The sequence below is a fragment of the Nerophis lumbriciformis genome, linkage group LG39, assembly GCF_033978685.3.
Source record: "Nerophis lumbriciformis linkage group LG39, RoL_Nlum_v2.1, whole genome shotgun sequence".
NCBI classification, from domain to species: Eukaryota; Metazoa; Chordata; class Actinopteri; order Syngnathiformes; family Syngnathidae; genus Nerophis; species Nerophis lumbriciformis.
In genome coordinates, this window is record NC_084586.2 from 12284567 (window position 1) to 12300146 (window position 15580).

The 15580-nt window shown below is 39.5% G+C and overlaps 1 protein-coding gene across 2 annotated transcripts; it reads right to left on the reverse strand.

The window, feature by feature from the left end:
- Positions 1–1180: 1180 nt before the first annotated feature.
- Positions 1181–10433, reverse strand: chac2 (ChaC, cation transport regulator homolog 2 (E. coli)). 2 transcript variants are annotated; one of them, XM_061931868.2, is made up of 3 exons: positions 10084–10433; positions 9692–9727; positions 1181–1834 (listed from the first exon to the last, which is right to left on the reverse strand). In XM_061931868.2, the coding sequence occupies exons 1-3, from the start codon at positions 10117–10119 to the stop codon at positions 1466–1468; spliced, it is 441 nt and encodes a 146-aa protein (XP_061787852.1). In that variant the 5' UTR covers positions 10120–10433; the 3' UTR covers positions 1181–1465. The 2 variants fall into 2 exon arrangements, with proteins under 2 accessions (XP_061787852.1, XP_061787851.1); XM_061931867.2 differs by having other exon boundaries at positions 9985–10411.
- Between the last annotated feature and the right edge of the window lie 5147 nt (positions 10434–15580).

Here is a 15580-nt window from a genome sequence, read left to right on the forward strand (position 1 = left end):
CCACTCGGAACAGTGAAGGAAGAGTCTTCATGTTCAATGCCCAGAACAAAAGGGGGGAGAGAGTTGTTTTGGGTTGGTGCACTACTTGTAAGTGTATCTTGTGTTTTTTATGTTGATTTAATTAAAAAAAGAAAAAATTATTTCTTGTGCGGCCCGATACCAATCGATCCACGGACCAGTACCGGGCCGCGGCCCGGTGGTTGGGGACCACTGAGGTAAACAACCAACAGTATGTCAGAAAGCTAGCTAAAACGGTACACATATTCATAATATAGTATACATTTTAACTGACCTTTATTTTACTATTTTTGTCTTTTTTTAGGTGGCTAAAATACGCGGTGCTGCTGACCGCCGTCTAACGTTACGTGTGATATATTGACTAACGTAACCCTGCTTAAAAAAAAACACTGAACAAAAAGTATGAATAAGGTAGTGAACTGCAACAGATTCCCGTGTTTGCAATAACGTTATAACGTTAGCAGTGAGTTTACAGCCTCACTGATTTAACTACACAGCAAATAAAAGTCACGTTACTTAGCCAATAAACGTTATCTTACATTCAAAACTTACCGTTCTTTGTGCAACTTCAAATGCCGGACGAAGTTGGAAGTTGTTGCCTCTCCATCAGTAATTTTCGAACCGCATGTGTTGCATACTGCAAACCGTTTTGTGTTGACCACCTCGTAATTTTTATACCCAAACAAAATTATTTTAGGTATCATTTTTTGTTCACTGGCGTGTGGTTTGGACATGTCTTCTTCCTTGGTTGTCCTGCAATTTGATTGGATGAATGCTGTGTGATGAAAACAAAGTAGATCTAATTTGATTGGCTGTTGTACTGAGCTCAGTACAACAGCTGGTGTGCTCTAGATAGCACACCAGCTAGATAGTCTAGTTTAGCACACCAGCTGACACACGCAACGCTGATAGACAAGTACACAATGAAAAATACGGAGCGCTCCCGAATAACTTTTTCATCTTTGGGTTTTGGGGAAAGTAGCAAGTCATGTCAAGTCAAAAGGCTCAAGTCCAAGTGAAGTCACAAGTCATTGATGTTAAAGTCTAAGTCGAGTTGCAAGTCTTTTTTCATTTTGTCAAGTCGAGTCTAAAGTCATCAAATTCATGACTCGAGTCTGACTCGAGTCCAAGTCATGTGACTCGAGTCCACACCTCTGACAATAAATGTATTCCAATTTGGAATAAGGCTGCAACATAAGAAAATGTGGAAAAAGTGTGAATACAAACTTTGAACCAACTGTCCCCTTTTTCATTTTCCAGGGGTTTCTTATTCAACGTTGGCGAAGACGCAGCACTTGTTGTCTCCTGCATGGTCCTCCTCGCTTCCAGTGTGTGTTTGTGTTGTGTCGCACGAGGAAGCTGAAGGTACTGTCGCATGTGTTTATTTACATATTGTGGAGTAGAGAGAGATGAAAAACCCTGAGATCAATTGTCACCTCGGGAGTTGTTATTCCCCCTCCACTTTCTGCCGCACCAGCGTCTCCAGCGAGAACAGATGCACGTCTTTGTCCTCGGGCAGGATGCTCCTGACGGCGTGGGCCAGCTGCAACAGGTACTCTGTGTTCTGCCCGCTCGGCCCCGTGGAGCCCACGATCTGGTCGGCGATCTCCTCCAGGGGGGCGGGGCCCAGGTAGTCGGGGTTGTCCCGCGAGCCGATGTAGAGGAGCGTCTGGGCGGGGGTGCGGCCGTCGTCCCGTCTGGGGTGAAAGGTCACGGGCATGACCCGGTAGCCGCCCTTTTCCCGGTGGTCGAGGTAGCGCTTTACTTCCTGCTCGCGGCCCGTGGGGAGCTTGTAGGCCACGCCCCAAACGCAGCCCTATAGAAGAACGCAGGACGAAAGAGGAACGAAAGACGCTTGTTTGTTTACTCAACAATGCAGAAAATAGGTCATTCTGCACAATGAATGTTGGAGGTGGAGTTAACAGTTAGTGTCATTTTTGTAAGGTACACCCAAATATGGGCATACTAATCAATTTCATTGATCGTTAAGAAGTCCAAATGGAACGCAGTACCTGCCTGAGGCCAGCAGAGGCGCTGTTGCTTTAGTCTAATTTGCATTCTTAAGAGCAAGAACACCATAATGGTTTTACTCTGCATTACCAGTAAGACACTGGCATGGAAACAGGAGGTCAGAACATTCACAGAAAGATTATCCCGTCCCGTTTTCTGGAGAAATATTTAATTGAGGAAATGTGTGTATATATATATATATATATATATATATATATGTGGAATTTTTACAATTTATTTTGAGCTCCTTGATTAATGCTATGAATGTGTATGGTTAAAATATTGACAGTGGCAGAATGATTCCTCATTTTATTTAGATTTTTTAAATTTATTAACCCTTACAATAATACATTTATTAAATTATTAGCCCTCTATATCAGGGATGTCGAATTTTTACAATAAAAATTAACATGTGATTTATATATATATATATATATATATATATATATATATATATATATATCAACAGCTTAAGTTGTTCAATAGTCCGTTGCGCCACACCTGTGATGAGGTGGCAACTTGTCCAGAGTGTACCCCGCCTACGGCCCGAATGCAGCTTGGATAGGCTCCGGCGATCCCGAAAGGGACAAGCGGTAGAAAATGGATGGATATTGCGCCACACATTTTCAATGGGAGACAGGTCTGGACTACAGGCAGGCCAGTCTAGTACCTGCACTCTTTTACTTTGAAGCCACGATGTTGTAACACGTGACTTGGCATTGTTGCTGAAATAAGCAGGGGCGTCCATGATAACGTTGCTTGGATGACAACATATGTTGTTCCAAAACCTGTATGTACCTTTCAGCATTAATGGTGCCTTCACAGATGTGTAAGTTACCCATGCCTTGGGCACTAATACACCCCCATACCATCACAGATGCTGGCTTTTGAACTTTGCGCCTAAAACAGTCCGGATGGTTCTTTTCCTCTTTGGCCCGGAGGACACGATGTCCACAGTTTCCAAAAACTCTTTGAAATGTGGACTCGTCAGACCACAGAACACTTTTCCACTTTGCATCAGTCCATCTTAGATGAGCTCAGGCCCAGCGAAGTCGGCGGCATTTCTGGGTGTTGTTGATAAATGGCTTTCGCTTTGCATAGTTGAGTTTTAACTTGCACTTACAGATGTAGCGACGAACTGTAGTTACTGACAGTTTTTCTGAAGTGTTCTTGAGCCCATGTGGTGATGTCATTTACACACTGATGTCGCTTTTTGATGCAATATCGCCAGAGGGATCGAATGTCAAGGCCCTGCCGCTTACGTGCAGTGATTTCACCAGATTTTCTGAACCTTTTGATGATATTACGGACCGTAGATGGTGAAATCCCTAAATTCCTTGCAATAGCTCGTTGAGAAATGTTGTTCTTAAACTGTTCGACAATTTGCTCGCGCATTTGTTGACAAAGTGGTGACCCTCGCCCCATCCTTGTTTGTGAATGACTGAGCCTTTCATGGAATCTGCTTTTATACCCAATCATGGCACCCACCTGTTCCCAATTAGCCTGTTCACCTGTGGGATGTTCCAAATAAGTGTTTGATGAGCATTCCTCAACTTTCTCAGTCTTTCTTGCCACTTGTGCCAGCTTTTTTTAAACATGTTGCAGGCATCGAATTCCAAATGAGCTAATATTTGCAAAAAATTAAGTTTTCCAGTTGGAACTTAACGTTAAGTATCTTGTCTTTGCAGTCTATTCAATTGAATATAAGTTGAAAAGGATTTTCAAATCATTGCATTCTGTTTTTATTTACCATTTACACAACGTGACAACTTCACTGGTTTTGGGTTTTGTAAATAAACTCAAGAAATAATAAATTCAAATTGATCTGCAACATTAACCCAGGAGCACATTACGTAAAACAGTTTAACCTACAAAATAAAACAATTTGTACAGATTATTAAAAGAGATGTCCGATAATATCGGACTGCCGATATTATCGGCAGATAAATGCTTTAAAATGTGACATCGAAAATTATCGGTAAACCTTAAAGGCACTGCCTTTGCGTGCCGGCCCAGTCACATAATATCTACAGCTTTTCACACACACTCTCAGGTCTACTGAGGGTGGCCGTATAAACAACTTTAACACTGTTACAAATATGTGCCACACTGTGAACCCACACCAAACAAGAATGACAAACACATTTCGGGAGAACATCCGCACCGTAACACAACATAAACACAACAGAACAAATACCCAGAACCCCTTGCAGCACTAACTCTTCCGGGACGCTACAATATACCCCCAGAACCCCGCCCACCTCAGCCTCCTCATGCTCTCTCAGGAAGAGCATGTCCCAAATTCCAAGCTTCTGTTTTGAGGCATGTTAAAAAAAATAATGCACTTTGTGACTTCAATAATAAATATGGCAGTGCCATGTTGGCATTTTTTTCCCATAACTTGAGTTGATTTATTTTGGAAAACCTTGTTACATTGTTTAATGCATCCAGCGGGGCATCACAACAAAATGAGGCATAATAATGTGTTAATTCCACGACTGTATATATCGGTATCGGTTGATATCGGAATCGGTAATTAAGAGTTGGACAATATCGGATATCGGCAAAAAAGCCATTATTGGACATCTCTAATTATTATCGTTATTTGTAATCAAAATGAGGAAGGCATTATTAATGACTACAATGCTTTTCTAAGCATGGTTTGAAGCACGATACTGCATGATACTGATAAAGCATGTTCCCCAGGGTCATAGCGCCTCCCTGACATTATTTGAGAAGGACTTCTTTACTGGAAAGAACAAATCAATCTTTTGCTTTTCCAAGCCTTAAATACTTTTTATGTTTTTCTCTCCTGAACGTCGTCAACGCAGAGATGCTAACTTCCTTCCAACTGTGCGCCGTAATGTTCTCAGATATGCATCGCTCCCCACTCAGTGCATATTTCTTTATCGGCAAATTATCTCCCATTCAAGGTCGCCATACGAGGCGTCCTCCTGGCTTTTGTTTCAGCAGAGCGAGATACATATCTTTTTGTTTTCTACGTGCGTGCACACTATTCTTGACCTTCTAAGGCAGTGGTTCTTAACCTTGTTGGAGGTATCGAACCCCACCAGTTTCATATGCACATTCACCGAACCCTTCTTTAGTGAAAAATAAAATGGTTTTTTTTCAAATTCAAGACAAAGTTATATGTTTTTGGTAACACGTTAGTATGGGGAACATATTCTAAGTAACAAAGACTCAATTTAGAGTTATTTGGACACTCGGAGAACATATTCTAAGTAATAAAGACTCAATTTAGAGTTATTTGGACACTCGGAGAACATATTCTAAGTAATAAAGACTTTATTTAGAGTTATTTGGACACTAGGGGAACATATTCTAAGTAACAAAGACTTAATTTAGACTATTTGGACACTAGGGGAACATATTCTAAGTAACAAAGACTCAATTTAGAGTTATTTGGACACTAGGGGGACATATTCTAAGTAACAAAGACTCAATTTAGAGTTATTTGGACACTAAGGGAACATATTTTAAGTAACAGAGACTTAATTTAGAGTTATTTGGACACTAGGGGAACATATTCTAAGTAACAAAGACTTAATTTAGAGTTATTTGGACACTAGGGGAACATATTCTAAGTAACAAAGACTCAATTTAGAGTTATTTGGACACTAGGGGAACATATTCTAAGTAACAAAGACTAAATTTAGAGTTATTTGGACACTAGGGGAACATATTCTAAGTAACAAAGACTAAATTTAGAGTTATTTGGACACTAGGGGAACGTATTCTAAGTAACAAAGACTTAATTTAGAGTTATTTGGACACTAGGGGAACATATTCTAAGTAACAAAGACTTAATTTAGACTATTTGGACACTAGGGGAACATATTCTAAGTAACAAAGACTCAATTTAGAGTTATTTGGACACTAGGGGAACATATTCTAAGTAACAAAGACTCAATTTAGAGTTATTTGGACACTAAGGGAACATATTTTAAGTAACAGAGACTTAATTTAGAGTTATTTGGACACTAGGGGAACATATTCTAAGTAACAAAGACTTAATTTAGAGTTATTTGGACACTAGGGGAACATATTCTAAGTAACAAAGACTCAATTTAGAGTTATTTGGACACTAGGGGAACATATTCTAAGTAACAAAGACTAAATTTAGAGTTATTTGGACACTAGAGGAACATATTCTAAGTAACAAAGACTTAATTTAGAGTTATTTGGACACTAGGGGAACATATTCTAAGTAACAAAGACTAAATGTAGAGTTATTTGGACACTAGGGGAACATATTTTAAATAACAGAGACTTAATTTAGAGTTATTTGGACACTAAGGGAACATATTCTAAGTAACAAAGACTACATTTAGAGTTATTTAGACACTAGGGGAACATATTCTAAGTAATGTTACTAATTTGCATGTTAATAAGCAACTAATTAATGGTGAATATGTTCCCCATACTAAAGTGTTACCATGTTTTTATTACTGGTGCACAAAATGAACCGTGCATGAACATCACCTTGTTCAAACAACAAAACCAACACAGTGCATAAACTCACAACAAACTACACACCTGCAAACCAGTCTGACTTCTGCTGTTGCCGTATCCGTAATACGCCGATAGGGAGAAGTTTGTATTTACACGATGAGTTGGGTGTGTTTTGACCTCCGCCGAACCCGAGCCTGACTCACCGATCCTAGGTTAAGAACCACTGTTCTAAGGATACTACTGTATGTATTTTTTTCATTCCAGTCGTGACCTTTCTGCTTTGTCTTCCCTCCGAGTTCACTCTTAATGAACACAAGTGACAGATGACAAGGTAGTAAAATCAAATGATTGTCAGGTGGTTGTTTAACGGCTGCATAACGGGGCGTTGTCCCATTAATTTTTATGTCGTCGCATCAAAGGTGAAGGCGAGTACGCGCAGTAAATGTTATGCATGCGCACACGCCGTTGTAATTTGAAATAAGGTCATTAGCTGTTAAAATATTGAGCCAAGCGTGAAGATTCATCGCTGGTTTATTCCGCTTTTGTGCAGACGTATCACATACTGTATGTCATACTGTACATATCAGCTATTTCCTGCCAGGGCCTCCTCGTACAGAAACATTGAAGGATACTTCAAGGGGAACTGCAGTTTTTTGGGGGGGTTTTGCCTATTAGTCACAATTTATATGTAAGACAAGAACATGTTTTTTAATGCATTCCACAAAACCCAAAACCAGTGAAGTTGTCACGTTGTGTAAATTGTAAATAAAAACAGAATACAATTATTTGCAAATCCTTTTCAACTTATATTCAATTGAATAGACTGCAAAGACAAGATACTTAATGTTCACACTGAGAAACACATTTGTTTTTTGCAAATAATCATTAGAATTTAATGGCAGCAACACATTTCTAAAAAGTTGTCACTGGGGCATTTTTACCACTGTGTTACATGGCCTTTCCTTTTAAAAACACTCAGTAAATGTTTGGGAACTGAGGAGACACATTTTTGAAGCTTCTCAGGTGGAATTCTTTCCCATTCTTGCTTGATGTACAGCTTAAGTTGTTCAACAGTCCGGTGGTCTCTAATGTGGTATTTTAGACTTCATAATGCGCCACACATTTTCAATGGGAGACAGGTCTGGACTACAGGCAGGCCAGTCTAGTACCCACACTCTTTTACTATGAAGCCACACTGTTGTAACACGTGGCTTGGCATTGTCTTGCTGAAATAAGCAGGGGCGTCCATGATAACATTGCTTGGATGGCAACATGTGTTGCTCCAAAACCTGTATGTACCTTTCAGCATTAATGGTGCCTTCACAGATGTGTAAGTTACCCATGTCTTGGGCACTAATACACCCCCATACCATCACAGATGCTGGCTTTTACACTTTGCGCCTATAACAATCCGGATGGTTCTTTTCCTCTTTGGTCCGGAGGACACGACGTCCACAATTTCAAATGTGGACTCGTCAGACCACAGAACACTTTCCCACTTTGCATCAGTCCATCTTAGATGAGCTCGAGCCCAGCAAAGCCAGCGGCGTTTCTGGGTGTTGTTGATAAATGGTTTTCGCTTTGCATAGTAGAGGTTTAACTTGCACTTACAGATGTAGCGACCAACTGTAGTTACTGACTGGTTTTCTGTAGTGTTCCTGAGCCCATGTGGTGATATCCTTTACACACTGATGTCGGTTTTTGATGCAGTACCGCCTGAGGGGTCGAATGTCATGGACATTCAATGTTGGTTTTCGACCTTTCTCGAGATTCTCTGAATCTTTTGATGATATTACGGACCGTAGATGATGAAATCCCTAAATTCCTTGCTATAGCTGGTTGAGAAATGTTGTTCTTAAACTGTTCGACAAATTGCTCACGCATTTGTTGACAAAGTGGTGACCCTCGCCCCATCCTTGTTTGTGAATGACTGAGCATTTCATGGAAGCTGCTTTTATACCCAATCATGGCACCCACCTGTTCCCAATTAGTCTGTTTACCTGTGGGGTGTTCCAAATATGTGTTTTGATGAGCATTCTTCAACTTTCTCAGTCTTTTTGCCACTTGTGCCAGCTTTTTTTAAACATGTTGCAGCCATCAAATTCCAAATTAGCTAATATTTACAAAAAAAAAAGTTTACTCTTAGGCGGTACTGCATCAAAAAGCGACATCAGTGTGTAAAGGATATCACCACATGGGCTCAGGAACACTTCAGAAAACCAGTTAGTAAGTACAGTTGGTCGCTATATCTGTAAGTACAAGTTAAAACTCCACTATGCAAAGCGAAAGCCATTTATCAACAACACCCAGAAACGCCGCCGGCTTCGCTGGGCCCGAGCTCAACTAAGATGGACTGATGCAAAGTGGAAAAGTGTTCTGTGGTCTGATGAGTCCACATTTCAAATTGTTTTTGGAAACTATGGACGTTGTGTCCTCCGGACCAAAGAGGAAAAGAACCATCCGGATTGTTACAGGCGCAAAGTTGAAAAGCCAGCATCTGTGATGGTATGGGGGTGTATTAGTGCCCAAGGCATGGGTAACTTACACATCTGTGAAGGCACCATTAATGCTGAAAGGTACATACAGGTTTTGGAGCAACATATGTTGCCATCTAAGCAACGTTATCATGGACGCCCCTGCTTATTTCAGCAAGACAATGCCTAGCCACGTGTTACAACAGCGTGACTTCGTAGTAAAATAGTGCGGGTACTAGACTGGCCTGCCTGTAGTCCAGACCTGTCTCCCATTGAAAATGTGTGGCGCATTATGAAGCCTAAAATACCACAACGGAGACCCCGGACTGTTGAACAACTTAAGCTGTACATCAAGCAAGAATGGGAAATAATTCCACCTGAAAAGCTTCAAAAATTGCTCTCCTCAGTTCCCAAATATTCACTGAGTGTTAAAAGGAAAGGCCATGTAACACAGTGGTAAAAATGCCCCTGTGCCAACTTCTTTGCAATGTGTGGCTACCATTAAATTCTATGATTATTTGCAAAAAAAAAAGTATGTTTCTCACTTCGAACATTAAGTATCTTGTCTTTGCAGTCTAGTCAATTGAATACAAGTTGAAAAGGATTTGCAAATTCTGTTTTTATTTACGAATTACACAACGTGCCAACTTCACTGGTTTCGGGGTTTGTACTTTTTAATAATGTGTTACTTATTTTGTTATGATAATCTTACTTACCTCAGGATCCTCAACCAGAGTCACGACTCGGCCAGGCTGTAAAAAAAAACACAAAAAAAAGTAAATAGTAACTTGTAAACCAATATTAATATGAACATACTTTAAATACACAAAACGACACAGTTATGTAATTTCCCAGCAACTTTGAAGTCGCTTGCGTAATAATAACTGCGTAGCTATTAACAGGGTGTATGATGCAACTCAGATGTCCGGACCCCCAAACGCATCACATGTATGTTATAGTGCCAACCATCGTTCATTGACCGGCACTCCCGTTAGTTGGACGGACTTACTTTCCCCGGTACTCCCCGGTGGTCGGTGCTCCCCTGCCAGAAGCGACGGCTGAAGCCTTTAATGTAACCTATTCTTTTCTCCTCATAAGGGAAATCTACCTTCCAAATGAGGGAGCCGTAGCCGAAGACCCACATGGTGTTCGCCTCGATGCTCGTCACAATCAATTCCAAGAGCCCACTATTTGGTTCAAATAAAAATAAATGGCATTAACAGCACTAAGTCAAAAATAAATACTATTCCGTTTGACATTATGAAGCAGCCCGGTGTCAAGGCCTCGAAAGTGAGAGTTGCATTTCACAATAAAGCTGTAGTTGTCCTTTGTTAGCAGCATTTTAAGACGAATAACGTCCAGAATGCTCTGATTAATTTATAAAAAGAAAACACCCACAACTTGTCAATATTTATACGGTAATAACGTGTGCAGTACGTACAGTTGAACAAGTTTAACGAAACGTTGGGGGCTTTTGTTTTGAAGTCGCCTCTGTCCAAACCGGACGTTTATTCTGGCAAGGGCTAGCGTTTGCACCTGTCATTGTGCTGGCGCTCCAAAGACAAGATGGTTGTTTTAGGAGTTCACCTTTTTTTCTGTGCTTGATTTCTTTGATTCGTTATGTGGCTATGACGTTTGTGTTGTTTGCTTCTTATTAAAATCATTTGTTTTTCCAATCGGGGGGGGGGGGGGGGGGGGGGCTGCTGAAATTACAGACGTCACGCTTATCTTGTGACGCTCATGACGTCAGAGCTGATCGCTTCCGGCTGCTGCTGTTAATTATTCAAATGTTTTTTGGGGGGGGATTTTCTTACCCCAAAAGTTGCCCCCTTATAGTTATAAAAAAAAATAATTCTTGAAATAAAATATTTTTTGGCATTCATTTAAAGGAAAACTAGTGATATGACTCAAAAGTATGGAGGGTCAAATGGGACAAAATTAAATAAGTACATATTTAAATAATTACTTAAACTTTCATTAATTAATCAGAATAAAATACATACATGTTTTTAAATGAGTCTTTATTTAATGTAATGTAAAAGTATATTTAATGAATTAGTTCACGGTTTAATTAATTAATGCATGATTTAGTGAGTTTTGAGTAGGGATGTCCGATAATGGCTTTTTGCCGATATCCGATATTCCGATATTGTCATGTCTGTGTAATCATGTTTTGTTTTAAGTCATGTTTTGTTTAGTTTCTGGCTTTTCACTCCCTTGTCTTGTTTGCATGGTTACCCATTAGTTTCACCTGTTCCACGTTTGGACTCATTGTGCACTCTTGTTTGTCACCATAGCAACCATTAGTTTTCACCTGTCACGTCACGCACCTGTTTCACGTTTTGAATCACGCACCTGTTTTCGTTAATCATGTCCATAGTATTTAAGTTCATTCTTTTCAGTTTGTCGTTCTGACGACCTCACCACATTTATGCTCTGTCCATTCCTCTAAGATCCTGCTTCATGTCCCTTGTCAAAGTAAGTTTTTGTTCCATGTTTATAGTCTTTTTGTTTTTCATAGTTTGTTCTCCGCCACTGTGCGTGCTTTTCATTTGTATTTTTTGCTATAGTCTTTTGGTTTCATAGTTTATTCTCCGCCACTGTGCGCGCTTTCGTTTATTCCTTTTTTTTTTGATAAATATAAATAAATCATGTACCTCCATTCCCGTCTCGCCCGAGCCAACTTTCCGTTGCATCCCGGAAAAGCACACACCCAGGACCAAGTCATGACAGATATTGTCCAACTCTTTAATTACCGATACCGATATCAACCGATACCGATATATACAGTCGTGGAATTAACACATTATTATGCCTAATTTGGACAACCAAGTATGGTGAAGATAAGGTCCTTTTTGAAAAAAATAATAAAATAAGATAAGATAAATAAATAAAAAACATTTTCTTGAATAAAAAAGAAAGTAAAATAATATAAAAACAGTTACACAGAAACTAGTAATTAATGAAAATGAGTCAAATTAACTGTTAAAGGTTAGTACTATTAGTGGACCAGCAGCACGCACAATCATGTGTGCTTACGGACTGTATCCCTGCAGACTGTATTGATATATATTGATATATAATGTAGGAACCAGAATATTAATAACAGAAATAAACAACCCTTTTGTGTGAATGAGTGGGGGAGGTTGTTTGGGTTGGTGCACTATTTGTAAGTGTATCTTGTGTTTTTTATGTTGATTTATTAAAAAACAAAAAAACGATACAGATAATAAAAAAACGATGCCGATAATTTTCGATATTACATTTTAAAGCACATCTCTAGTTTTGAGTGCATAGAATGAGCAAATACATGACATTTATGTTAATAGCATGTTGAGTTGAGTTTAAACAAACCCTATAGATGACATTACATGCATTACATTTTGGGATTACCCAGATCATTTCTGCCTCATTACTTTATGTTTACAATTACAAGCTTTAACTTGGACGTATGCTAACGTCACCACCTCCACCCGCAGAGAAAAATAGTCAGCTTCTATAGCAAACTGAAAAAGTTATAAGTGTATTTTCCATCTACTTTCAGGAAATGTCAAAAAATCGGGCAACAAAAGAGTGATTACATTTTGGGGCTGATCCGGCTCGCCGAATGGATTCAGTATTTTTTTTTTTGATGCAATTGGGAGTAAGTGCTTTTTTTAGTTTTCAATGTAACGTTTGATTTTGTAGTTTTCAATGTGACGTTTACTAGACGTGTGGCTCTTACAACAACTCATGATTTATTTCAACTCTGATTATTGGGGGCGACGTTTGGATTCATAATCGATTCTCTATACCAGTGGTCGGCAACCCAAAATGTTGAAAGAGCCATATTGGACCAAAAATACAAACGAAAATCTGTCTGGAGCCGCAAAAAAATAAAAGCTTTCTATAATTGATATAATGAAGTCAACACATGATATAAGTGTCTATATTAGCCTACTATTAAAGTGACTTTAAAAGTCTTATATAAGTGTTATAATTAGAGATGTCCGATAATGGCTTGTTTGCCGATATTCCGATATTGTCCAACTATTAATTACTGATTCCGATATCAACCGATACCGATATATACAGTTGTTGAATTAACACATTATTATGCCTAATTTTGTTGTGATGCCCCGCTGGATGCATTAAACAATGTAACAAGGTTTTCCAAAATAAATCAACTCAAGTTGTGGAAAAAAGTGCCAACATGGCACTGCCATATTTATTATTGAAGTCACAAAGTGCATTATTTTTTTTAACATGCCTCAAAACAGCAGCTTGGAATTTGGGAGAGCATGAGGAGGTTGAGGTGGGTGGGGTTGGGGGGCGGGGGTATATTGTAGCGTCCTGGAAGAGTTAGTGCTGCAAGGGTTTCTGGGTATTTGTTCTGTTGTGTTTATGTTGTGCTACGGTGCGGATATTCTCCCGAAATTCTTGTTTGGTGTGGGTTCACAGTGTGGCGCATATTTGTAACAGTGTTAAAGTTGTTTATACGGCCACCCTCAGTGTGACCTGTATGGCTCTTGACCAAATATGCCTTGCATTCCCTTGTGTGTGTGTGAAAAGCCGTAGATAGTATGTGATTGGGCCGGCACGCAAAGACAGTGCTTTTAAGGTTTATTGGCGCTCTGTACTTCTCCCTACGTCCGTGTACACAGCGGCATTTTAAAAAGTCATAAATTTTACTTTTTGAAACCGATACCCATCATTTCCGATATTACATTTTAAAGCATTAATCGGCCGATAATATCAGCAGTCCGATATTATCGGACATCTCTAGTTATAATGAAGGCAGCACATGATATAAGTGTCTATAATAGCCTACTATCAAAATGACTATGTGTCGCAGACTGAAGCAAATCTTCGTTGACAGAAATGTTGAAATGTAATATTTATTCTACCCATTTTTACAACATTAGAAACCATTAGTAAATCAGAGGCTACTCAGAAGGTGAGATAACTCCTGTAAATTACTGGCTTTTAATGAACAAAGGTATAGATGTGTGTGTCCAATTTAAAGGAAATGACAGGCTGTCTTTTAATAGATTTATTACAATCTTTGGCAAGGTAGGTAATGTTTGCTGTGGTCTGGAACAACATGGCGCACAAACAACTATCAGAAATGCAGCCAATATTACATACAGATAATGTGTCATGAGAATTGCAAATTTAAATGAAATAACCAGAGGAAATTAAATGAGCTCAAATATACCTACAAGTGAGGCATAATGATGTAATATGTACATAAAGCTAGCCTAAATAGCATGTTAGCATTGATTAGCTTGTAGTCAGGCACATATGCCTGATTAGCCCTCCGCACAAGTCAATAACATCAACAAAGTTCACCTTTGTGCATTCACGCACAGCATAAAAAGTTTGGTGGACAAAATGAGACAGAGAAGGAGTGGCATAAAATATGTCTTTCTCTGTCATCGTTGAAGAAAGTTGTACATGTAAACAAACTACGGTGAGTTCATGGACCGCCAAATACTCTCATCAGAGAATCATGTTTAATATTAAACAGCGGGATTTCTAACAATTAGGGAGGTTTGTGTCATGTTGTCCTCCTACAGAAACTGTATGAAAACAAAAATATATAGTTTTCCCTAGAGATGTCCGATAATATCGGGCTGCCGTTGTTAATCGGCCGATAAATGCTTTAAAATGTGATATCGGAAATTATCGGTATCGGTTCAAAAAGTAAAATGTATGACTTTTTAAAACGCCGCTGAACAGAGTGGTACACGGACGTAGGGAGAAGTACAGAGCGCCAATAAACCTTAAAGGCACTGCCCAGTCACATAATAGCTACGGCTTTTCACACACACACAACAACCATACAGGTCACACTGAGGGTGACCGTATAAACAACTTTAACACTGTTGCAAATATGCGCCACACTGTGAACCCACACCAAACAAGAATGACAAACACATTTCGGGAGAACATCCGCACCGCAACACAACAGAACAAATACCCAGAACCCTTTGCAGCACTAACTCTTCCGGGACGCTACAATGTACACCCCCCGCTACCAACGCCCACCTCAACCTCCTCATGCTCTCTCAGGGAGAGCATGTCCCAAATTCCAAGCTGCTGTTTTGAGGCGTGTTAAAAAAAATAATGCACTTTGTGACTTCAATAATAAATATGGCAGTGCCATTTTGGCATATTTTTTTTCCATAACTTGAGTTGATTTATTTTGGAAAACCTTGTTACATTGTTTAATGCATCCAGCGGGGCATCACAACAAAATTAGGCATAATAATGTGTTAATTCCACGACTGTATATATCAGTATCGGTTGATATCGGAATCGGTAATTAAGAGTTGGACAATATCGGAATATCGGCAAAAAAGCCATTATCGGACATCTCTATTGTACTGTCTGCATTTGTTTTTGGCCTGGATTTGCTACCTAGCTACACGGGTCTAAAAGTAGCTAAGCTACAGGAAAATGTGGTGAAGCTACATAGCTTAGCTACATGTAGATTGTTAGTGCCTATCACTGCTTATTGCATTATTTCTTACTTGGGTCGTGACTCATCCAGACACCAGGGGGCGCTGACTTTCCCTTCCCGGCATGCTCTAGTTCAGGGGTCGGCAACCCAAAATGTTGAA